This window comes from Arachis hypogaea, chromosome 20, assembly GCF_003086295.3.
Source record: "Arachis hypogaea cultivar Tifrunner chromosome 20, arahy.Tifrunner.gnm2.J5K5, whole genome shotgun sequence".
In the NCBI taxonomy this organism is placed as follows: Eukaryota; Viridiplantae; Streptophyta; class Magnoliopsida; order Fabales; family Fabaceae; genus Arachis; species Arachis hypogaea.
This window is the reverse complement of record NC_092055.1, coordinates 45,786,124-45,812,299: the sequence shown is the minus strand read 5'-3', so window position 1 is coordinate 45,812,299 and position 26,176 is coordinate 45,786,124. Positions and strand designations below refer to the sequence as shown.

The 26,176-nt window shown below is 38.1% G+C and overlaps 1 protein-coding gene and 1 long non-coding RNA gene across 12 annotated transcripts; both read left to right on the top strand.

Moving 5' to 3' along the window:
- The first annotated feature begins 295 nt into the window (after positions 1-295).
- On the top strand, positions 296-6,175 carry LOC112786883 (uncharacterized). Of its 10 annotated transcripts, none has more exons than XM_025830263.3 (6): positions 296-866; positions 3,590-3,845; positions 4,503-4,583; positions 4,715-4,839; positions 4,956-5,141; positions 5,417-6,175. In XM_025830263.3, exons 2-6 carry the CDS (start codon positions 3,833-3,835, stop codon positions 5,783-5,785), a joined length of 774 nt encoding a protein of 257 aa, XP_025686048.1. In that variant the 5' UTR covers positions 296-866; positions 3,590-3,832; the 3' UTR covers positions 5,786-6,175. The 10 variants fall into 10 exon arrangements, with proteins under 10 accessions (XP_025686048.1, XP_025686039.1, XP_025686046.1 ...); XM_025830261.3 differs by having other exon boundaries at positions 321-866; positions 4,697-4,839; XM_025830262.3 differs by having other exon boundaries at positions 321-866; positions 3,577-3,845.
- Positions 6,176-7,123: 948 nt separating this feature from the next.
- LOC140182865 (uncharacterized) lies at positions 7,124-8,709 on the top strand. 2 transcript variants are annotated; one of them, XR_011879108.1, is made up of 5 exons: positions 7,124-7,263; positions 7,405-7,492; positions 7,582-7,736; positions 7,827-8,228; positions 8,363-8,709. It is a non-coding gene; the product is annotated as an uncharacterized lncRNA (long non-coding RNA). The 2 variants fall into 2 exon arrangements; XR_011879107.1 differs by having other exon boundaries at positions 7,136-7,263; positions 7,390-7,492.
- The last annotated feature ends 17,467 nt before the right edge of the window (positions 8,710-26,176 follow it).

The window sequence follows — 26,176 nt, the reverse complement described above, 5'->3', positions numbered from 1 at the left end:
TCATTAACTATTAAAAAAAAGTCATTAATTAATAATTTAATATTTTTTTTACATAATCATCAGTTTTATTTTAAATTATCATCAAGTTATATAATAATATTGCATCTTTTTTGTAACCCGTAGATAAGGTTGGATACTCGTGAATTAAGAAAGATAAAGTTAGGGTTGAGATATTCTCAACCCTCAAATAGAATAAAATTGAATTTATATAAAAATCTCAATTCGCATCAACGAGTAGAGTTGACTCCAAACTCTACCCTATCCTACCCTACCCCGCTCTACTCTATTCATTACCATTATTGTTTGGTTGATACTTTTTTGTGACATGAGTCGCGTGGCATTAGCGATTTCCTTCGACGGCTACAAGAAAGGAGGGTGCACCGTCAATAAGAGGGTTCACTATAATAAAAGATTTTCTTCGAAAACCTATTCAACCGGTTTGCCTGAAACGACGCCTTTTGCCCAGCCCCTCCTCACCTCACATGTTCCTTTCCTTCAGAGACTTCTCTCTTCTTCAAGCTGTGTCGCCGCCGCCGTCCCAGCGCCGCCATCAAATCTGCTCCAGTCGCCGTCCCCACTTCCCCATCGCCGTTGCAACTCGTCTCTGCCATCGCAACTCGTCGAATCGTCTCATTGCCACTCCTCCGCAGCGCGTCTCCTACGATCTCTTCCGCGTCTCCGCGCCGCCTGTGGCTCCTCCTCCGCGCCGCCTCTCAGTCCCACATCCTCTTCGCTCCTTCCAGCCTCCAAGCCGCGCACTAGACGACCCACCCCCGTGCCTCCTCTGAATCGGAATCGAGCCTCGTCCGCGCCGCTCCTGGTCCCGAAACGCGCCACCTCCACCAGATTCTCCCTTCATAGCATCGGTACAGTTCTTGCCCCTATCCCAGCCTTTTTTTTTTTTTTGAATGATTTGATATGTTTAATCTCTGGCTAATTTTGGATGTGTCATGAGAATAGACAAAGAAGAAGTTCTTTTGTTTTTCAGTTATATATTTTTGGTTTTGGATGTATTTGTGTTTTTAATTTTTTTTATATTTCTTTATTTGATTTGTGGTTTGAGAGATCAATATAGTTTGGATGTGTGATGAAAATAGACAAAGTGATTTTGTTTTACCTCGAAATAATTTTGGATGTGTCTTGACAATAGATGAAGAGGATTTTCTCGACTGTTTAGTTATTTCTTCTCAATTTGGATGTGTTTGTGGTGTTCAACTATGTTCATTTTCAGATGTGTTTAGAAAGTATTATGTTTGTTTGTTATTTTGGATGTGTAGCTATTATATTATCTTAAATGTGTTGTAAAGTTTTGAAGTTGTATATATTATTCAGCTTTTGAGTTTTGATTTTATCAGTTTGCAATGCAGAGGATGAATGCTTGTATGCAGGCAATGTATGTTGTGTTTAGAGCAGGGATTTTTATTTTTGGATGAGCTTGTACAAGTATTGGATGTATTTAGATAGTATTTTATTTGCTACAATGTTATTCTGGATGTGTTTTGAGATTATATATTATATTAAGCTTTTGATTTTATCAATTTTTATATATTAGTTTGTGTTCAACAATGAAACCACAACTTCTTGAGTTCTTTGATTCTTTGAGCATACACGTATCAAGTTATTGTTTTCAGCAATGGTGATTCTTAGATATTTCTCACTTTGTTGCTGTGTTTTAATTGTTCCTATTAGTGTCTTTGCTGCGTTTTAATTGTTCTTGTAGTTATTGTGATTTTTAGTTCATGTTCATGTTCTCGTGTTATTATAATTTGCTATAACTTTTTAATTGTTTCTATCTTATAATTTGGTATAATTTGTTAATCTGTTAACTGGTTGGGTTCCTTAGTTATAAATTCAATGATATAAATTAATGATAAAGGATAATCCAAGCCAAAAATTGAAAACAGAGGCAGGGATTCTGAACTTCGATAATCCACTCTCCCTGTATCCCATTTTTTCCTATCCAGCCACTAAGTGGAAGAATCTTCCTGACACACTCAAGTCTCACACGGCATCCATCATTCACAACGCCTCAAGCTCCTGCTCCGCCGTCCGCGATTTACTGCGCCTGGAGCTCTGCGGTCTGCGTTTCATCATGCCTCGAGCTTCGCCGTCCCCGATTCACCGTGCTTCAAGCTCTGCCGTCTCTTGGTCTCGTGAGTTCTGCCACCGTCGAGTCTCCGTCTCGAGCATTGCGGCCTTCGTCTGGCCAGCGTCGCGGCCGACCCGCCGTCCTCTTCTCCGACCTCTGTTGTTTTGCCGTCCTCTTCTCCAGCCCTCCCCTTCGTGATACCATTTTCTGCTTCTACATGCTTTGTTTTTTTTTTGTCCCAGCGAGCTCTGATAATAGTTCTTTGGACAGTGCTGAAATTTGTTCCCTCAGGCAATTATTGATTTTTTTTTGTTCCCTTGTTTAATTTAATTTCAGTGTTGACAGAAGTTAAAAGCATAAAATTTTGTTCCAATTTGAAAGTTCAACAATGTTATGAATGCTATGTTATGTTCTATGTCATTAGATTTATGTTTTCATTGAGACTTATGTTATTGTTGATGGATGGAATTGTTATGTATGCTAGATTGTTGATGGGATTGTTATAAATTTATGTTTTCCTTCTTGAGGTGCAGTATTGGAACATTTTGTTTGCATGTGCTTCTAAATTTATGTTTTCAATCTAATGGTTCTTACTTCAACAGATTCAGTAATATTATATTATATATTACATATTACATATTACATTCCTTTGCTGCGTTGTGATGTACTTACTGCCATTTAGACAGTGCTTATTCTTTGGTTTTTTTTTTTTTGGTTTCTTTTTCTTTCCTTTATTTTCAGACACCAAAAGAATATATTACATATTATATATTCAGATTGATTTAGTTTCTCATACTTTGGATATTGTAGTTAGATTTTTGGTAAGTTATCCTTGTTAAAGTTTCTGCCATAAGTTAGGTGTTTTCTTGCCATCATGGTCTCTGAAAGATAAACAAATAAGTAATGGAAAATAAAAGGAAAGTGCTGCATTGTTGTTTTGGACTATTGCAGTGAGCTTGTTCTATTTTATTCATGCTTCCTTGGCCCAAGTAAAAAAATAAATAAATATCAAGGGGCATGTGCTGTCTTGTTTTTAATTTAAGACACATATTTACTAATAACTTGGGGAGGGAGAGGGAGAGAGGAATGGCAGCTCCATGATTCATTCATGTAGAACTTTCGGTGACACACCAACCTCGGAAGACAGCAACCTCATGTTCAAAATCAGAGACAATCTTTTATGTATACCCAATATATGTTGTGACTGTCTGTATGATAATGAAGTAATTGTGTGTGATATTGGTGATGCTTGGGTAAATGAAAAATTTGTGATGCATAAAAAATAAGTTATAAGAAAGAAGGGATGAATTGGGTTCTTTTGCTCAAAAAGCTTTTTCCCTTCTAATGAATGAATTACTTCTTTTTATAGGTAAAGTTTTCATCAATGATGCATGTAACAGAGTAGATTTTCAGAATAGATTGGCCAAATATCATACACACTTGTTTGATATTTTAAATTTACGTTTATTACATTTTTGAACTAACAGGTACTTTAATTAGGTGTTGAAATTTCCATCTATGACCAGCACGTGGTAAGACTTTGGGGACTTCTAGCTTTCATCACATTTGATGACTTTTCAATGCCAATAGAGAAAAGCAAACAAAAACATCAGGAAGAAGGATATTGTGACACCTGGAGCTACATGTCTGGATTTTAAGATATTAAGTAAGGAGTGTGTTTTTCGTTGAAGTCTCGACACATCGGCAAAGCCTTAGCTTCCTCGATTTCAATTCGCAGCAGTGATGAGCTCCGCTGGTAAAACCCCCCCCCCCCCTCTCTCTCTGAAACTGCGTGCGTATATGCTTTCTCTTCTGCTTTTCATAAAGGATAAATTTTGAAATATGGATTTAGAATCTATGCCTCAATCGGATTCTAACACATTATTTATCCATTTAGCTGATTTTGTTACACACTCAATATGTGATTATTGATTAGTTTTTTTTTATATATTTAAAAAGTTTTTTTTAGGGGGGGGGGGTGTTATGGTAGGGGTGAGACTCGGACTGTGTAAGACTGTAAGGTGCTAATGCAGATGTAAAACCCCTAATTTATAAACAAATTTTACCCTTTTTTTTTCTTTTTCATATGGCCACTGTAGTTTTGGTTTACTCTTGGTGGATGCTGCCACGGTCTGAATTCTAGCTGTAGGCTCGTTTTTATTTGCATTGATTGCTTACACTTTTGGGGAAAGGTGAAGATAAGTACTTTGTGATTGGATATACACGTTTTTATAAGTCCTTGTTCCAGGAAATTCGAATTATGTTAATTTAAGCAGCTCATAAAATTTTACAAGTGAAAATATGTGGTTTTGTGGCTCAAGGAGCATGCCTTGTAGTTTATCATAATCTGTCTGTATCTGTGGATATAAGATGGATTTGCCTTTGGATAACAACTTAATTTTTCGTGTTTCAGATACCATCAATGCAAATTCTGCTGAGTCTGTCAAAGAATCTGTTCCAGGGACAAGCCTGGAAACACAGCAGGATGATACAAGTATGGATTTCTGAATTTATGTTTTCATCTGCGTGTTTAAAACTTATGTTTTCCTCAGGATGGCTGTCTCGATGATTAGAGATTTGATGATTGTAGTGACAAATTCCCTAAAGTCGTCCTTGTCTTGATAGAAATAAAAGCTCAAGTTGATGCCATGTGGGGACAAATGAAGAAAGGAGTATCTAATGATATCCTCAGAAGTTTTGCAAGCAAGTCTAATTCCACTCCAAAAAGAACTGCAAAGAAGGGAGCTTTTGTAAGACCTTACTGTTGCTCTCTTTGTCTATGAACCATAGGATTTCTAGATAAAGCTCTTTTAGCTGTTGTTAGCATGAGTTTAATAACTTCCTAATTTAATAACTTCGAACACAGAATTGTTTGTCATATCTGGGGTTAGCACCAAAGGCAACTGAATCTGTTGGGCAAGCCGCTACCCGTAATGGGACTGTAATGGAGCAGAGCAATACAAATGATGAAGCCAAGAAGCTTGCTGCTGCTGCTCTTGCAGCAGTGAAAGATGATGCTGCTGCTTCTTCCTCTAGCAAGGGTAAACTTGTGGTAAGCACATTCTCATTTGACCCAAAAGTAGGGGGAAACACATAGAAGACTTAAGGGATTGTGCATTGATTTATTTCCTCATGTTCTAAATTTCCAAAGTTTAAGGATCTATATATTAACATCCTTGAATTATAGCATGAAGCCTTTGAAATAATTCTGGCTTTAATTGTATGTGTTATATGTAGTTCCAATATTATTTATTTTACCACTGCCAATTGCATGACTTGAACCGTTGAGTTCTCTGTCACTGTTTGTTCATCTGTTTCCTTTCACAGATTACTGAGGTTAGGGACTTTGCTGGTCAAGACATTGAAGTAAAGAAACTCTTAGATTCTGACTCAAAGGAGGCAATGGAAAGAGCCAAAATTGCTGCACCTTCTGCGGTGGATGCTGTTCTTGAACAAATCAAGAAGAAGCAGAAGCTCAGTGTACTTGATAAGACCAAAATGGACTGGGGAGAGTTTAAGGAAGAAAATAAACTGGAAGGGGAGCTTGATGCTTACAAGAGGAGTTCAGACCAGTATCTAGATAAGGTCTCCTTCTTGCAGCGAACAGATTACCGTGAGTTCGAGAGGGAGAGAGATGCAAGACTGGCTTTGCAAGCCAGGAAGCGGACGGATATGCGAGAGGAGCCATATGACTGATAGAAGTAGTGTAGAATTCCTATCGTTGAAGTATGGTTCAATTGGGAGTTGTTTTTCCAGGGGCTATTGTTCCTGGGAACTGGGAAGGTCTTGATCTCCTAAGAGTAGGATCTATGATCATTAATAGGGGCATGGCCATTTTATTTAACAAGGATCAGACTCTTCCACACAGTTGATAATGCTGTAAGAAGGTTGCTGATCTTAGACAACAATGGGGATGTGTCCAAAAACACAATAAATGTTTTATTTCGTGAGGTATTAATTTAGGATTATCTATCTATATCAGGAATCAAAGCTACTTATTATTTAGCCCCTTTATCCACGCCATATTACGAAATACATTCGTAAGGGGCATAACAAATATCAATGGTAACTGGTCTTTTAAAACAATTTATATATTTATACATTTATATTATATATTATATATGTGGTGTATAGGAAAAGTATATGTCGATTGCATGAATGGAAAATGGCTTTGATATAAAGTGGGTATTACTGTCTATAGCTGGTTAAAAAGAACTCTCTGATGGTCCTGCTTTGACTCCCCCATATAGGGATGTCAATGGGGCAGGGTGGGGGCGGGGGATGCTTCCCTTCTCCCCATCCCCGCCCTCAGATTTGCTCCCCATCCCCGCCCCATTTCCCGCCGTGGGGGAATATTGATCCCCATCCCCATTCCCCGTCCATTCCCCATGTACATAATAGTTCTAACTAATTATTAATTTCCATATGAATAGAGCTACAAGTATCTATCTTATACAAAAATTGCAAGATTTTATACAAAAAAGTCTAAATGACACAATGGTGACTTCTTTCGAAATAACGCAATGGGGACACAACGACGAGCCAAAGGACAAAGTAGTAGACTAGATGGGAGACGCGGAAACAGAGAGGAGAATGGACACGACGGCAGAGTTACGAAAAGGGACGCCGCAAAAAGAAATTACGACGCGGTAAGGGTGATGGCACGGTGAGGTGTGACGATGCGGTGAGAAGGGTGACGAGGGGGTGGCTGCAGAGAGGTTGGATGAAGTATGGACTGCCTTAGAAATATCTGAATTGAAGAAGGGTTATGCAAATAAAGATTAGGAGTTTTGGGTTTTTATATATATGTGTGTGAGAAATGTCTAAAAAACATATATGAGAAATAAACTATTAAGGATAATTCAAAGAATTTATACATTTCGGGAAATAGCGGGGACGGGGCGGGGATCCCACTCGGGTCCCCGCGCCTGCTTCGGAGGAATTTCGTCCCCCATCCCCATCCCCGCGAGAAAAATTCCCCACAATCGAATCCCCATTCGGGGCAGTCCCCGCAGGGATCCCGCGTCTCGGGAAATTTTGCCATCCCTACCCCCATATAACTTTTTCGTCGCTTTACACGGTACTTGCAGTAATCTCTCCTAACTATTCTAATATTTTTGGTTCATTCCATTGGGGTATCTCCATAGTTGGTCTGCGTCGCTTATACATATCAGGTAATCAATTAATAGTCAACTATGTTGAAGCAAAGCGATTCGTGTTATGTTTCTGGATTGCATGTAAGAGGGAAATTTTTTTTTAGTTATGGTTGCCAATTTTCCTTCCACTTTTACGCTCAACAGTGAATTGATATTCAGTGATCCAGTGATGAACACATCATTTGGGATGCATTCCAGCACTGCGAAATGTTCGTGCACCTTGGTATTTTGCCTCGACTCATCCCTGGTAAGACTGAGTCATTGATTTGTCGGTGATTTGATACCACCGTGCTCTAGATCTACTGTGTTGAGTTTGGTTTTTTTATGTTGGCAAAGGTCATTTTCGCTCTACCGCAAAATTTCTATGCTAAATACACGAACGATCTAGGCTCTGAGGTCAAGTTCGTTGATTTTGCTGGCCAATGCTTTCCTATGAAACTCTAAAAATTAGATACCACCGGTATTTTAGTGGAAGGCTTTCGTCTCATCAGGTGTGTGTATAACATCGTCGATGGTGCTTTGATTTTTTTCGCGTATGGTGGTAATGGAGTTTTCTATATTGTTATGTTGTTGATGAATAGGCCTGGTGTGCTTGGTGATGCAATGATTAAGATTGGAGGTTATTGTATTGGCTCTGATCGGGAAATTTTACATGGGCTTAATTATGCGGTTGTTGAGCACAAGGAAGAAGAGGATTTCTTCAAATCATTTTTTGTTGGGTGCATCCATACAAAGTTCAGATATGTTGCAGTGCTTACTCTATTCCTGCATTTTGGAATCTTATAGCAACTTCTTTTCCAAATCATAGTTGTTCCGTGAACACTTTGGTCAATTTTTATGAGATTAGTTATCTGCTATCCTACAATGATTTGCTGTATTGGAAATTTGCTGTATCCAACCACTTTAGCAAGTATTTGTTCATTCCCGATGCAATTGTGGTTGAGAAAAGGGTATTGAAATACCAATTCGACGAGAATATACTGGTAAGTTATTATCATTTTTTCTTAGGATGTCATCGTTGAACTAACACATTTTGTTTTCCCGATAGTTGTGCACTTTCTTTAGTGAGGCCATCCATTTCACATCTCTAATTAGTTTTAGCTTGGAATTGATTTAGACTTCCAATCAGTTTCATGGAGATGGCCGTTGTCGACCAAGTACTTCAAGAGAATGGTATTTTGGAAAGGGATGGCGTATATTTGCCAACGAGCATATGATTCGCAGTGGTAGTCTCATTCTTCTCATGGTTTTTTCTCTTCAGAAGACCATGGTTTATTGTACCATTATATCCCTTTTAAATTTCTATTTATAAAAGCATTTCAGGTATTGTATTTGTACCAGCCATGTAATTTGGTTATCCTTTCTCTTGATGTTTAGTAATATACTAATATCCCCATGTCTCAATTTTTGAATTTGTTAATAATGGATAATATATTATATATAATAATAATTATGTATGATTTAGTTTGCGTTATATATATATATATATATGTTTATGTTTATCTAAAGAGAAAGTATGAGGAGCTAATAAATGTAGTGTATAATGTGTATAATAGGGATAAAATTGAAATTAACATCAAATAATAATTAAGTTAATTAATTATTAATAATTTTCAATTTGAAATTTAAAGCAAATAAGGATTTGCAGTTACGTACATAGCAAAAATGGCCTCCATTTTTCTCATGTGATGTGAATTCCTTCTCGTCCACTCTCTTCCCTTCTCATCGGTGAAAGCTCCGATAGCAACATCAGTCGCCGCTGCCAGAGCATCGGACCACGCCGTCCTGTGACCCGCCAATGTACGAGCAGCACCGTCGCGCACTTTGTGTCACTCACTAGAAGCATCTCAACGCGCCAACCGTGCGGCCCCTCCCGCAGCCGGCGTGTTTTACTGTCACTCCGTTTTCATCCGCCATAAACAAGGGATAGAAGCCGATGGTCGTACCATACGTGAATCACTCCTCACAGCCACGTTAATCGAGAATGATAATAATTAGGATTAGTAATTAAACATTTCACTTTCTTTGTATAAAAGCTTCTATGTTACAGAACAAAATTCAAAAAATCTGTTTGAGTGGTTACATTATTTATAAATCACTATTAGAATTTTCATAACTTTAAATCTTCTCCAGACTCTAGAGAAACTTAACATTTTTCATAACTTTAATTAAAATAACCATCTGGCTACTTAATGAAATGAACTTCCTACATTTGTTAATTATATATACTTAAACTAACCATCATCGTAAGAATTATAATAACTATCTGCCAACCTATTGAACTGAACATCTATCAATGGGCACGTGAGGGGAAAAGCATGGGTGGGGAAGGCATGGGTGCGGCTGTGGGGCTGCAGGGTGTCACATTGTTAAAATTTAAAATTTAAAATGGGGGGATTTGAAATTTAAAATTTGATGGTTATTTTGTCATATATTTTGGGGGGTTTCGTTGTGGGTAGGAAATGGTTAAAATTTGAAAGTGGGAGTAAAAGTTTTTTGTTATTAGAGTTTAGGAGGTGTTTTTTATTTTTTAATCCACCGTGGGCCAATAAATCAATCCATTGTACACATTGTCAAATTTTTTCATTGTCTCCCTAACAAAGTTCCTATCTAAATTATTATACAACGGTAATTTATGGTAATTTTTATTTATGCAAACTCGACGTATGATATTAACTTCATGTAATTCATGTAATATATAATTACGTCTAGACATTATAACATCCTACGACACAGAGTTTTACGCTTAGAATGTAAATCAAAGGTGGCGAAGCGTTACGACCTCTAAAAATAATGATGAGTTTGGAAAACTCTAAATTAAATTGATGATGATCAAATATTATTAACAGCAAAATTATTAATCTAATTTTGATTAATATATTAATTAAATTAATTTTGCTGTGCAGGTTTTTAATTGGGCCGAAAATAAAATATAAATGATTACAAACCCAAGTGTGAATTTTTGCTTAGCATTGGTTAAAATATTAATCAATGAAGTTTGGCTGAATTATTGTTCTTACGTTGGGCCAGACTTAATGCTTGTGGTTACAAGCCCAATTATAAATCTTTGCTAAGTGATCCAATACTTAGCCTAAATCAAAATATTATTGGGCCAAAATCAATATTTGTTTCTACCAAGCCCAATTTTAATTTTGATGAATGTTTTCATTGCTTGATCCGAAACAAAATTCATCAGGAAAGCAAATGTTACTAATTGGGCCAGAATAAAACTCAATGTTACAAAGCCCAATCTTATTGTTGATGAATGTTTCCAAACTTGGTCCGAAACCAAGATGAAGAGAAAGCAAAAATGCTTTCAACGGATCCAAGCACTTCACCATGTGATGGATTCCAAAATTCATTACATTGTCATTTAATGCATGGGAACTATGAGAGAGAAGGTTGCAGCTGAATTGATTGATGGCCATAGTGCTACACGCCACTCTAAGCTAGGGAAGTAAAAGCAATTTTTACCAACTAATTGGTTTATTACATTTGAATTGCTTTTCTTTCAAGTTGTTTATTCTCTCTCATCTCTTTCTTATTTTCGGTCAATATCCAGAAAATAAAGGAAGCCATGGAAGCTACATGGAGCTACCGAAATGAAGCTGCATGCATCAAGACCATCAAGCTAATGATGGCAAGAAAATATACTAAAATAAAAATGAGCTGTAGCTGAGATTTTCACCAAATATGGTTAGATTTGGTGAAGTAATCTTGAGTTCTTCATGCTCAAAAATGGACGATGAAGATTCGGCCAGCAAGGGAGATTCTTGAAGCATGGCTTGTCTTTGATTCTGCTCAACCACCACAGGAAGTAGCTAGAGTGGCGAAGTGATGGTTGAGGCAGAGATTGAAGTAGATGAAGTCATCATCATCATGAAGCATCAAGGGCCAGAAATCCATCTTGGAGAGCAAGCCAAGGATGGAGAGCTCGGATTGATGAAGGGTGATGATCAAGAAATGACTAGAGGTAATTGCATGTTGGGTTTTGCACGATTATCTCTTCTCTCTCTATGTGGCCGAGCCGGTTCTGTTTGTTGAAGGAGGAAGAAGTTGGTTTGGGTGTTGGCTTCAAGTGTGGAGGCTTCTCTCTTCTATAAAAAAGGGAGAACAACCATTGTTTGGAACAAGGAGAAAAATTTGAGAGTGCAAGGCACAGTGTTCTCAGAGCTACCTGAGCTAACAGTTTTCTCTTCTCCTTCAATGTATTCTGCTTTGTATTTTTCTGTTTAATTTTGTCATGTCTTGAGTCTCATGGAAAAAAGGCAAACAGTGAGGTTTGTATGAAAAAGCCATAGAGCGGAAAAAGGCAGAGAGTGCAAAATTAAAAGAAAAAGCCATAGATGTCTTAGAGTTCCTTTGTTCATCTATGTTGTGTTTCATGATTCTGTGGGAATTCCCTTGTAAGTTGGGTTAGCACTTTACAGTTTGTAATCAAGTTGATTATAGTGAAATTCCATCATTGTTGTGATGGAGACTGGATGTAGGCTGCACTGCACTTAGCAGCTGAACCAGGATATATCTGGGTGTAATCTTTCTTCTCTCCTACTCCATTTCTGTTTTCTACTGCACAGGAGCAAAAACTAAAAATGTCTCGTGCCAAGTGACGAGACAAAACGAAAAGTCTCGTGGCTAGGAACGAGACAAAAGAAAAAGTCTCGTGTCCAGAGACGAGCTAAAACAGAAAAGTCTCCTCTGAGTTCAGCAAGTGTTAGCAACCAAAAAGGGGACTAAGATTCAACCCCCCTTCTCTTAGCCACTGAAACCATCAATTGGTATCAGAGCTTGGTCTCAAAGAGATCAAGCTTTGCAGCTTGGAGTAAAGATCCTTATGGCAGAAAACAGTGGCACAAATGTGGTGTCCTATAATCTGACTGAAGGACAATCAAGCAATAGACCCCATCTTTTCAATGGGAAAAATTATACCTATTGGAAGGAGAGGATGAAGATATTTGTGCAAGCAGTGGATTACAGACTATGGAAAATCATCTTGGAAGGACCTCAATATCCTACTGTTACAAGTGCCGAAGGAGTTGTTTCTCTTGAACCTGAAGCAAGTTGGACGGATGAAGATAGAAAAAAGGTGGAGCTCAACGCCAAGGCCATCAATCTGCTCAACTGTGCTATCAGTTTTGAGGAGTACCGACGGGTATCAAGATGCACAACGGCAAAGGAAATCTGGGACAAATTACAAATAACTCATGAAGGAACCACCATTGTAAAGAAGACTCGGACAGACATGTTAAATAGAGAGTATGAAATGTTTGCAATGAAGGAAGGAGAGTCCATTGATGAACTATTCGAACGGTTCAACGCCATCATTGTTGGCTTAGATGCTTTGGGAATTACACACTCTGAATCTGTGCTAGTGAGAAGAGTGTTGAGATGTCTCACAAAAGAGTGGGAAACTAAAGCTTTAATTATTTCTGAGAGCAGTAGCTTAGATTCCATGACAGTTGATGATTTGAGAGGAAATCTTCTTGCTTTTGAAAACATCTATTTGAAAAAAGATTCAAAAAAGAAAGGAATTGCTTTTTCTTCTATGACTAACCCTCTGGATGAAGAATCCAGTGATAACTCCTCTGAACATGAATTTGTGTTGTTTGCAAAAAAAAATTCAGGAAAATGATAAAGCTTAAAGGCAAAGGCAGCAGCTCAAGGAGAGTGAAGAAAGACCTTAGCAAAGTAACTTGTTACAACTGCAAGGAAATGGGACATTTCAAATCTGATTGTCCCAAGTTAAAGAAGGAGAAAAAGCCAAAAAAAGGAAAGAAGAAAGGACTAATGGCCTCATGGGAAGACTTGGAGAATGACTCCGATGATGATGAAGAAACCGAGACCAAGTCACAAACATGTCTCATGGCAGACCACATAGATCAGGTAGTCTTTCATAACCCTAATACTGAAGATCTTCATCTTATGATAGACCACCTTTCTGAAAAAATAAGATGTTTTCTGCTGGAAAATCAAGAACTTGAACAACAAATTACCATTCTTAAGGCTAAAAACAGTTTTCTAAAAGAAAAAGTAAGAGAGGCCGAAACTGCTTGTGATCTTGTTGAAGAAAATAAGCAGTTAAGAGCCCAAGTTAGAAGCTGTGAAAGTAACCATTCTGTTCTTGCATATGTAGATTGTTTTAAGCAAAATGAAGAGTTGCTTAAAGAGGTTAAAAGACTTAAGGAAGACTTAGCCAAGTTCACCCAAAGTTCCGAAAATCTGAATCACATCTTGGCTAGTCAAAAACCTCTTTATGATAAGGCTGGGTTGGGGTTCTATAAATCTGAAAAATCACATTTTGAAAATATTGCTTCATCTTCTAATGATACAAGATTTCAAGATCCCACCTACTTTAACAAAACAGCAACTCCAAGATTTTGTAGACTATGCAATAGGAATGGACACTTTCCCATTCAATGCTTTTTTTGTGAAAGAATGGTCGGTGATAAGGTTTATAAAATTGTTTTTTATTACAATGGCTTAGGACATAGAAGATGGTTTAACGTAAAAGGATCCAAAAGGATTTGGATACCTAAGGTTACTTAAGCTTGTTTTTGTAGGTATGCCTAACATCCAAAAGAAAGGAAAATATGTGGTATATGGACAGCGAATGCTCTAGGCATATGACCGGAAAGAAAACCTTCTTCATAAAGCTTGATGAATATGATGGAGGGCTTGTCACTTTCGGTGATGATGCAAAAGGAAAAATTGTGGCTGTTGGAAAAGTGGGTAAAAATTTCTCATCTTGTATAAATGATGTTCTCCTTGTACATGGCTTGAAACATAATTTACTTAGTGTTAGTCAACTATGTGATTTGGGTTTTGAAGTTATTTTTAAGAAGTTTGTTTGTTTAGTTGTTTGTGAGAAAACTGGGAATGTTCTTCTTGAAGCTAAAAGATGCAACAATGTGTATGGATTAACTCTTGAGGATTTAAAGGAACAAAATGTAACATGCTTTACATCTTTTGAATCTGAAAAATGGCTTTGGCATAGAAAGTTGGGACATGCTAGCATGTATCAAATTTCTAAGCTAGTCAAAAGAAATTTGGTTAGAGGAATTCCAAACATCAAGTTTGACAAGGATCTTACTTGTGACGCTTGTCAATTGGGCAAACAAGTAAAATCCTCTTTTAAAACAAAAGATGGAATCTCAACCAAAAGGCCATTGGAAATGTTACATATTGATCTTTTTGGTCCTACTAGAACTCAAAGTTTAGGAGGTAAACACTATGGTCTTGTGGTGGTAGATGATTACTCTAGATTTGGATGGGTACTTTTCCTTGCTCATAAGAATGATGCCTTTCATGCTTTTTCCACCCTTTGTAAGAAAATCCAAAATGAAAAAGATTTGAAAATTGCCCATTTGAGAAGTGATCATGGAAGAGAATTTGAAAATCAAGACTTTGAAAAATTCTGTGATGACTTAGGGATTTCTCATAACTTTTCATGCCCTAGAACCCCCCAACAAAATGGGGTGGTTGAAAGAAGGAATAGAAGCCTTCAAGAGATGACTAGGGCTATGCTATATGAGAATGAAATTCCTAAATTTTTGTGGACTGAAGCTGTGAACACCGCATGTTATATTTTGAATAGAACAATCATTAGAAAAAGATTAAAGAAAACCCCTTATGAGTTATGGAAAGGAACCCCTCCAAATCTTAAGTATTTTCATGTTTTTGGATGCAAATGTTTTGTGCTTAATAATAAAGAAAACCTTGGAAAGTTTGATCCAAAATCCTATGAAGGAATGTTTGTTGGATATTCCACCACAAGCAAGGCCTATAGAGTTTATCTCAAGGAGCATAGAACAATAGAGGAATCCATACATGTTACTTTTTGTGATTCTAACTTAATTCCCAGTACTGTGATAGATAAGGATTCAGATGGTGAAGAAGCTGGAACAAGCAAAGAAAATCCCAAATCTGTTCAAAATGAAGAATCTGTCAGTCCAGTTTTGTCTCGTCATATTGGAGGAGAAATTTCCATTTTGTCTCCTGAGCAGACACGAGCAACTGAAACAGTGAGACCACCAGAAGCTCATCAAAGCTCTACACCTGTCAGAAAGCCTAGAGAATGGAAGTCTATGAGGGGCTATCCTCATGACTTCATCATTGGTGATCCCTCTCATGGTGTAACAACAAGATCCTCCACCAAAAGGCAAACCGAACCTAGCAATTTCGCTCTCTTATCACAAATGGAGCCCAACAATGTCAAACAAGCTCTTGATGATCCATCATGGGTCAAGGCCATGCAATAGGAGCTTGCTCAATTTGACAAGAATGAGGTTTGGACATTAGTACCTCATCCGGATGGTAAAAAGGTAACGGGTACTAAGTGGGTATTTAAAAACAAACTTGGTAAGGATGGACAAGTTGTTCGTAACAAGGCTAGATTAGTGGCCCAAGGTTATGATCAAGAAGAGGGTATATATTTTCATGAATCTTTTGCTCCGGTAGCTAGAATGGAAGCAATTCGGTTGCTTCTTGCCTATGCCGCCCATAAAGGTTTCAAAATATTTCAAATGGATGTTTGGTGCACGAAATTGTGATCTCAGGCAACGGCGCCAGAAACTCTGTACGCACGTCTTAATAAATCGTTTTTCATTCACAACTTCGATACAACTAACCAGCAAGTGCACTGGGTCGTCCAAGTAATAAACCTTACGTGAGTAAGGGTCGATCCCACGGAGATTGTTGGTATGAAGCAAGCTATGGTCACCTTGTAAATCTCAATCAGGCGGATATCAAAAGGTTATGGAGTTTTCGAAATTAAATAATAAATAGAAAATAAGGATAGAAATACTTATGTATATCATTGGTGAGAATTTCAGATAAGTGTATAGAGATGCTTTCGTTCCTCTGAACCTCTGCTTTCCTGCTGTCTTCATCCAATCAGTCTTACTCCTTTCCATGGCTGGCTTTATGTAAGGACATCACCGTTGTCAATGGCTACTTTTTATCCTCTCTGGAAAATGGTCCGATGTGCTGTCACTGCATGGCTAATCGTCTGGAGGCATCACCCTTGTCAATGGCTGCATCCCATCCTCTTGTGAAAATGGTCCAAATGCTCTGTCACAGCACGGCTAATCATCTGAGGTTCTCGATCATACTGGAATAGGATTCACCCTCCTTTTGCGTCTGTCACTACGCCCAGCACTCGCGAGTTTGAAGTTCGTCACAGTCATTCAATCCCAGAGTCCTACTCGGAATACCACAGACAAGGTTTAGACTTTCCGGACTCTCATGAATGCCGCCATCAATCTAGCTTATACCACGAAGATTTTGATTAAGAGATCCAACAGATACTCATTCAATCTAAGGTAGAACGGAAGTGGTTGTCAGGCACGCGTTCATGGGGGAATGATGATGATTGTCACGTTCATCTCATTCAGGTTGAAGTGCGAATGAATATCTTAGAAGCAGAATAAGTTGAATTGAATAGAAAAGCAGTAGTACTTTGCATTAATCTTTGAGGAACAGCAGAGCTCCACACCTTAATCTATGGAGTGCAGAAACTCTACCGTATGAAAATACATAAGTGATAATGGTTCAGGTATGGCTGAATGGCCAGCCCCCATGAAAGTCTAAGATAGCATAAAACTGATCAAAGATCTCTAATACAATAGTAAAAAGTCCTATTTATACTAAACTAGTTACTAGGGTTTACAGAAGTAAGTAATTGATGCATAAATCCACTTCCGGGGCCCACTTGGTGTGTGCTTGGGCTGAGCTTGAATGTTACACGTGTAGAGGTCAATCTTGGAGTTGAACGCCAGTTTGTAACGTATTTCTGGCGTTCAACTCTGGCTTGTGACGTGTTTCTGGCGTTTAACTCCAGACAGCAGCGTCGAACTGGCATTCAACGCCCTTTTACGTCATCTAAACTCGACCAAAGTATGGACTATTATATATTTCTGGAAAGCCCTGGATGTATACTTTCCAACGCAATTGGAAGCGTGCCATTCTGAGTTTTGTAGCTCCAGAAAATTCACTTTGAGTGCAGGGAGGTCAGAATCCAACAGCATCAGCAGTCCTTCTGCAACCTCTGAATCTGATTTTTGCTCAAGTCCCTCAATTTCAGCCAGAAAATACCTGAAATCACAGAAAAACACAAAAACTCATAGTAAAGTCCAGAAATGTGAATTTAACATAAAAACTAATGAAAACATCCCTAAAAGTAACCAGATTCTACTAAAAATATACTAAAAACAGTGCCAAAAAGCGTATAAATTATCCGCTCAACACAACACCAAACTTAAATTGTTGCTTGTCCCCAAGCAACTGAAAATCAAATAGGATAAAAAGAAGAGAATATACTATAAATTCCAAACTATCAATGAAACATAGCTCCAATTAAATGAGTGGGACTTGTAGCTTTTTGCCTCTTGAATAGTTTTGGCATCTCACTTTATCCATTGAAGTTCAGAATGATTGGCATCTATAGGAACTCAGAGTTCAGATAGTGTTATTGATTCTCCTAGTTCAGTATGATGATTCTTGAACACAGTTATTTTATGAGTCTTGGCTGTGGCCCTAAGCACTTTGTTTTCCAGTATTACCACCGGATACATAAATGCTACAGAGACATAATTGGGTGAACCTTTTCAGATTGTGACTCAGCTTTGCTAAAGTCCCCAATTAGAGGTGTCCAGGGTTCTTAAGCACACTCTTCTTTTGCTTTGGACCTTGTCTTTAACCGCTCAGTCTCAAGTTTTCACTTGACACCTTCACGCCACATGCACATGGTTAGGGACAGCTTGGTTTAGCCGCTTAGGCCAGGATTTTATTCCTTTAGGCCCTCCTATCCACTGATGCTCAAAGCCTTGGGATCCTTTTTATTTACCCTTGCCTTTTGGTTTTAAGGGTTATTGGCTTTTTGCTCTTGCCTCTTGGTTTTAAGAGCTTTTGGCTTTTTCTGCTTGCTTTTTCTCTTGTTTTTTTTTTCTTTCTATTTTTTCGCTATTTTTTTTCTGCAAGCTTTGTTCTTTGCTGCTTTTTCTTGCTTCAAGAATCATTTTTATGATTTTTCAGATTATCAAATAACATGTCTCCTTATCATCATTCTTTCAAGAGCCAACATATTTAACATTCTTAAACAACAACTTCAAAAGACATATGCACTGTTCAGGCATTCATTCAGAAAACAAGAAGCATTGTCACCACATCAATATAATTAAACTAAGTTCAAGGATAAATTCGAAACTCATGTACTTCTTGTTCTTTTGAATTAAAACAGTTTTCATTTAAGAGAGGTGATGGATTCATAGGACATTCATAACTTTAAGACAAAGTTACTAAATACTAATGATCATGTAATGAAGACACAAAAATGGATAAGCACTTAACATAGAGAAAACGAAAAACAGAGAATGTAAGAACAAGGAATGAGTCCACTTTAGTGATGGTGGCGTTCCTTCTTGAGGAACCAATGATATCCTTGAGCTCTTCTATGTCTCTTCTTTGTCTTTGTTGCTCCTCCCTAATTGCTTTTTGATCTTCTCTTATTTCATGAAGGATGATGGAGTGCTCTTGATGTTCCACCTTTAATTGTCCCATGTTGGAACTTAATTCTCCTAGGGAGGTGTTGATTTGCTCCCAATAGTTTTGTGGAGGAAAATGCATTTGAGGCATCTCCGGGATCTCATGGTGATGAGCTTCATGCGTCTCTTGAGATCCATGAATGGGCTCTCTTGCTTGCTCCATCCTTTTCTTAGTGATGGACTTCTCTTCCTCAATGAGAATGTCTCCTTCTATGAAAGCTCCAGCTGAGTAACATAGATGGCAAATAAGATGAGGAAAAGCTAGCCTTGCCCCAGGAGAGGGCTTTTCGGCTATTTTGTAGAGTTCAAGGGAGATGACTTCATGAACTTCTACTTCTTCTCCAATCATGATGCTATGGATCATGATGGCCCAATCCACAGTAACTTCAGATCGGTTGCTAGTGGGGATGATGGAGCGTTGGATGAACTCCAACCATCCTCTAGCCACAGGCTTGAGGTCCAGTCTTCTTAATTGAACCGGCTTGCCTTTGGAGTCAATCTTCCATTAAGCTCCTTCCACACATATGTCCATGAGGACTTGGTCCAACCTTTGATTAAAGTTGACCCTTCTAGTGTAGGGGCATGCATCTCCTTGCATCATAAGCAAGTTAAACGCCAACCTCACATTTTCCGGACTAAAATCTAAGTATTTCCCCCGAACCATTGTAATATAATTTTTTGGGTTTGGGTTCTTACTTTGATCATGGTTCCTAGTGATCCATGCATTGGCATAGAACTCTTGAACCATTAGGATGCCGACTTGTGGATGGGGTTTGTTAGAACTTCCCAACCTCTTCTTTGGATTTCATGTCGGATCTCCGGATACTCATTCTTCTTGAGCTTGAAAGGGACCTCGGGGATCACCTTCTTCTTGACCACAACATCATAGAAGTGGTCTTGATGAGCTTTGGAGATGAATCTTTCCATCTCCCATAACTCGGAGGTGGAAGCTTTTGTCTTCCCTTTCCCTTTTCTAGAGGATTCTCCGGTCTTGGGTTCCATCAATGGTAATGGAAAAACAAAAAGGTTATGTTTTTACCACACCAAACTTAGAATATTGCTCACCCTCGAGCAAGAGATGAAAGAATAGATGAAGAAGAAGAAGAAAATATGGAGGAGAGGGGGGGGGGAGGGAGGGGTGATTCGGCCAAGAAGGGGAAGAGAGGGTTGTGTTGTGTGAAAATGAAGAAGAATAGAGGGCTTTATATAGGGAAGGGAGGGGGGTAAGGTTCGGCCATAAGGGTGGGTTTTGGGTGGGAAATTGATTTTGAATTTTGAAGGTAGGTAGGGTTTATGAGGTAGGTTTATGGGGAAGAGTGGATGGATGTGAGTGGTGAAGTGGTTATAGGGAAGAGAGATTGAGGTGATTGGTGAAGAGTTTTGGGGAAGAGTGTTTATGGGATTGTGTGAAAGAGGGGTGAGAAGAAGTGAGTGGAGGTAGGTGGGGATCCTGTGGGGTCCACAGATCCTGAGGTGATCAAGGATTTATAACCTTGCACCAAATTAGGCATGCAAAATGCCCTTGCACACAACTCTGGGCGTTCAGCGCCAGATTGGTGCTTGTTCTGGGCGTTGAATGCCCATTTGTTGCCCATTTCTGGCGTTGAACGCCAGAACCATGCTTGTTCTAGGCGTTCAGCGCCAGCTCTTCTCCAGGGTGCAATTCTGGCGTTCAAACGCCCAGATGCTGCCCATTTTGGGTGTTCAGCGCCAGAACCATGCTCTGTTCTGGCGTTGAACGCCAGCCAGATGCTTCTTACTGGCGTTTAAACGCCAGTAAGGTCTTCCTCCAGGGTGTGATTTTTCTTCTGCTGTTTTTGATTCCGTTTTCAATTTTTATATTTATTTTGTGACTCCACATAATCATGAACCTAATAAAACATGAAAGAACAAGAAAAATAAAATTAGATAAATAAAAATTGGGTTGCCTCCCAACAAGCGCTTCTTTAATGTCAATAGCTTGACAGTGGGCTCTCATGGAGCCTCACAGATATTCAGAGCATTGGTGAGACTTCCCAACACCAAACTTAGAGTTTGACTGTGGAGGCTCTGGTTGACTCTGTTTTGAGAGAAGCTTACTGTGCCTCTTTTCCATGTTTACAGAAGGGTAACCTTGAGTTGTAAACACAAGGGAGTCCTCATTCAATTGAAGGACTAATTCACCTCTGTCAACATCAATCACAGCTCTTGCTATGGCTAGGAAAGGTCTTCCAAGGATGATGGATTCATCCTCATCCTTCCCAGTATCAAGGATTATGAAATCAGCAGGGATGTAAAGGCCTTCAACCTTTACTAACACGACCTCTACTTGTCCATAAGCCTGTTTTCTTGAATTGTTTGCCATCTCTAATGAGATTTTAGTAGCTTGCACCCTAAAGATTTCCAGTTTCTCTATTACAGAGAGGGGCATAAGGTTTATCCCTGAACCAAGGTCACACAGAGCCTTTTCAAAGATCATGTTGCCTATGGTACAAGGTATTACGAACTTTCCAGGATTCTGTTTCTTCTGAGGCAATGTCAGTTGATCCAGATCACTTAGTTTATTGGTGAACAAGGGAGGTTCATCCTCCCAAGTCTCAATATCAAATAATTTGGCATTCAGCTTCATGATTGCACTAAGGTACTTGGCAACTTGCTCTTCAGTAACATCCTCATTTTCTTCAGAAGAGGAATACTCATCAGAGCTCATGAAGGGCATAAGGAAGTTTAATAGAATCTCTATGGTCTCTAGATGAGTCTCATATTCCTTTGGTTCCTCAAAGGAAAACTCCTTATTGATCACTGGACGTCCCAGGAGGTCTTCCTCACTGGGATTTATGTCCTCCCCTTCCTCTCCAGGTTCGGCCGTGTTGACTATGTCAATGGCCTTGCATTCTCTTTTTGGATTTTCTTCTGTATTGCTTGGGAGAGTACTAAGAGGGATTTCAGTGATCCTTTTACTCAGCTGGCCCACTTGTGCCTCCAAATTTCTAATGGAGGACCTTGTTTCATTCATGAAACTTACAGTGGCCTTAGATAGATCAGAGACTAAGTTTGCTAAATTAGAGGTATTTTGTTCAGAGTTCTCTGTCTGTTGCTGAGTGGATGATAGAAAAGGTTTACTATTGTTAAACCTATTTCTTCCACCATTATTAAAGCCTTGTTGAGGCTTTTGATCCTTGATGAGCGGATAATTTATACGCTTTTTGGCATTATTTTTAGTATGTTTTTAGTAGGATCTAGTTACTTTTAGGGATGTTTTCATTAGTTTTTATGTTAAATTCACATTTCTGGACTTTACTATGAGTTTGTGTGTTTTTTTGTGATTTCAGGTATTTTCTGGCTGAAATTGAGGGACTTGAGCAGAAATCAGATTCAGAGGTTGAAAAAGGACTACTGATGCTGTTGGATTCTGACCTCCCTGCACTCAAAGTGGATTTTCTGGAGCTACAGAACTCGAAATGGCGCGCTTCCAATTGCCTTGGAAAGTAGACATCCAGGGCTTTCCAGCAATATATAATAGTCCATACTTTGGCCAATAATTGACGACGTAAACTGGCGTTCAACGCCAGCCTTCTGCCCAAATCTGGAGTCCAGCGCCAGAAAAGGATCCAAAACCAGAGTTGAACGCCCAAACTGGCATAGAAACTGGCGTTCAACTCCACAAATGGCCTCTGCACGTGCTACACTTAAGCTCAGCCCAAACACACACCAAGTGGGCCCCGGAAGTGGATTTATGCATCAATTACTTACTCATGTAAACCCTAGTAGCTAGTTTATTATAAATAGGACCTCTTACTATTGTATTAGGCATCTTTGGTCTCAGTTTTAATCCATTGTTCATCTTAGGAGACTATTGATCACGTTTTAGGGGCTGGCCTTCTCGGCCATGCCTGGACCTTCACTTATGTATTTTCATACGGTAGAGTTTCTACACTCCATAGATTAAGGTGTGGAGCTCTGCTGTTCCTCAAAGATTAATGCAAAGTACTTCTGTTTTCTATTCAATTCTTCTTATTTCGCTTCTAAGATATCCATTCGCACCCAAGAACGTGATGAAGGTGATGATTATGTGTGACGCTCATCATCCTTCTCCCTTATGAACGCGTGCCTGACAAACACTTCTGTTCTACATGAATTAAGCTAGAATGAATATCTCTTAGATCTCCTAACCAGAATCTTCGTGGCGTAAGCTAGAATGATGACGGCATTCAAGAGAATCTGGAAGGTCTAAACCTTGTCTGTGGTATTCTGAGTAGGATTCAATGATTGAATGACTGTGACGAGCTTCAAACTCGCGATTGTTGGGCGTTAGTGACAGACGCAAAAGGAGGGTGAATCCTATTCCAGCATGATCGAGAACCGACAGATGAATAGCCGTGCCGTGACAGGGTGCGTGAGCATATGATTCACTGAGAGGAGGGGATGTAGCCACTGACAACGGTGATGCCCTTGCATACAGCCAGCCATGGAAAGGAGTAAGACTGATTGGATGAAGATAGCAGGAAAGCAGAGGTTCAGAGGAACGAAAAGCATCTCCATTCTCTTATCTGAAATTCTCACCAATGAATTACATAAGTATCTCTATCCCTATTTTATTATATTAAATTCGAAAACACCATTATCACTTTATATCTGCCTGACTGAGATTTACAAGGTGACCATAGCTTGCTTCATACCAACAATTTCCGTGGGATTCGACCCTTACTCACGTAAGGTATTACTTGGACGACCCAGTGCACTTGCTGGTTAGTTGTATCGAAGTTGTGACAATTATGAATTAAGATCAAAGCACCAAGCTTTGGAGCCATTACCAGGGATTGTTCGAGCCTGGACATCACAATTTCGTGCACCAAGTTTTTGGCGCCGTTGCCGGGGATTGTTTGAGTCTTCGGCAAGCTTTTGGTCCGGTAACATCAGTGCCAGATTCCCTTTTGATCCGGCAACAGCACCAAGTTTTTGGCGCCGTTGCCGGGGATTGTTTGAGTTTGGACAACTGACGGCTCATCTTGTTGCTCAGATTAGGTAATTTTCTTTTTATTTTATTTTCAAAAATTTTTCAAAAATATTTTTAAAAATCTCTCATCTGTTTTCGAAAAAATATAAAAATATTTTCAAAAATTTATTCAAGATTTTTAAGAATGAATTCTAGTGTTTCATGATGATTTGTTGAATCCTGGCTGGCTGTAAGCCATGTCTAATTTTTGGACTAGGGTTTCAACTTACCATCACAAATGAAGAGATTCTCACACACTTAGTTATTCTATACATGAAAAGTATCCATATCTGCTGAAGCTTGGCTGGCCATTGGCCATGTCTAGTGTTTTGGACCGGAGCTTTCATTGAAAGCTTGGCTGGCTAGTGAGCCATGTCTAATTCCTGGACTGAAGCTATAGACTAACATGGCAAGATTCCTGGAATTCATATTAAAAATTTTGGAATCCTTATCTTTCTTTTAATTTTCGAAAAATATAAAATAAAAATCCAAAAAAATCAGAAAATCATAAAAATCAAAAATATTTTTCTGTTTCTTGTTTGAGTCTTGAGTCATGTTATAAGTTTGGTGTCAATTGCATATGCATCTTGCATTTTTTCGAAAATTCATGCATTCATAGTGTTCTTCATGATCTTCAAGTTGTTCTTGGTAAGTCTTCTTGTTTGATCTTGATGATTTTTTGTTTTGTGTCTTTTATTGTTTTTCATATGCATTTTTCGTTTCTTAGAGTCTAAACATGAAAAATTTCTAAGTTTGGTGTCTTGCATGTTTTCTTTGCATTAAAAAAAAAATTTTTCAAAAATATGTTCTTGATGTTCATCATGACATTCATAGTGTTCTTGGTGTTCATCTTGACATTCATAGCATTCTTGCATGCATTCATTGTTTTGATCTAAAAATTTCATGCATTGCATATTTTTCATGTTTTTCATAAAAATTTCAAAAATAAAAAAAATATCTTTCTCTCATCAAATTCGAAAATTTGGATTGACTTTTTCAAAAAATTTTTAAAATCAAATTGTTTCTCATGAGTCAAATCAAATTTTCAATTTGAAAATCCTATCTTTTTCAAAATCTTTTTCAAAAATCAAATCTTTTTCAAATTTCTTAGTTATTTTCGAAAATTCCAAAAATATTTTTCAAAAATCTTTTTCTTATTTTATATCATAATTTTTGAAAATAACAATAGCAATTAATGTTTTGATTCAAAAATTTCAAGTTTGTTACTTGCTTGTTAAGAAAGATTCAAACTTTAAGTTCTAGAATCATATCTTGTGATTTCTTGTGAATCAAGTCATTAATTGTGATTTTAAAAATCAAATCTTTTTCAAAACTAATTTCTATCATATCTTTTCAAAAATATCTTCTCATCTTATCTTTTTCAAAAATATCTTTTCAAAATATCTTTTCTAACCTCCTAACTTCTTATCTTTTCAAAATTTGTTTCAACTAACTAACTAACTTTTTATTTGTTTCTTAACTTTTTCAAAACCACCTAACTAATTCTCTCTTTCTAATTTTCGAAAATATCTCCCCCTTTTTCAAAAATTTCTTTTTAATTAACTAATTATTTTTATTTTTATTTTTATTTCAAAAAAATTTTCGAAAAATACTAACAAATTTTCAAAAACCAATTTTCAAAAATCACTAACTCCTTTTCAAAATAATTTTCGAAAATTATACCTCCCCCATCCTATTCTATTTATTCATTCATATCCTAACATCTCATCTCACATCTCTTCCATTCTCACAGTTGTGTTTCTTCCTTTATATTACATTCTTTGTCTCCCCCTTTTCTTTCACTCACAAAGGGATCCCTATACTGTGGTATAAAGGATCTCTATTATTATTATTATTTTTCTGTGCCTTCTTCTTTGTCATATGAGCAGGAGCAAGGATAAGAACATTCTTGTGGAAGCAGATCCAGAACCTGAAAGGACTCTGAAGAGAAAATTAAAGAGAAGCTAAAATACAACAATCCAGAGATAACCTTTCAGAAATTTTCGAACAGGCAGAGGAGATGGCAGCTGAAAATAATAATAATGCAAGGAGGATGCTTGGTGACTTTACTGCACCTAATTCCAATTTACATGGAAGAAGCATCTCCATTCCTGCCATTGGAGCAAACAACTTTGAGCTAAAACCTCAATTAGTTTCTCTGATGCAGCAGAACTGCAAGTTTCATGGACTTCCATCTGAAGATCCTTTTCAGTTCTTAACTGAATTCTTGCAGATATGTGATACTGTTAAGACTAATGGAGTAGATCCTGAAGTCTACAGGCTCATGCTTTTCCCTTTTGCTGTAAGAGACAGAGCTAGATTATGGTTGGATTCTCAACCTAAAGACAGCCTGAACTCTTGGGATAAGCTGGTCACGGCTTTCTTAGCCAAGTACTTTCCTCCTCAAAAGCTGAGC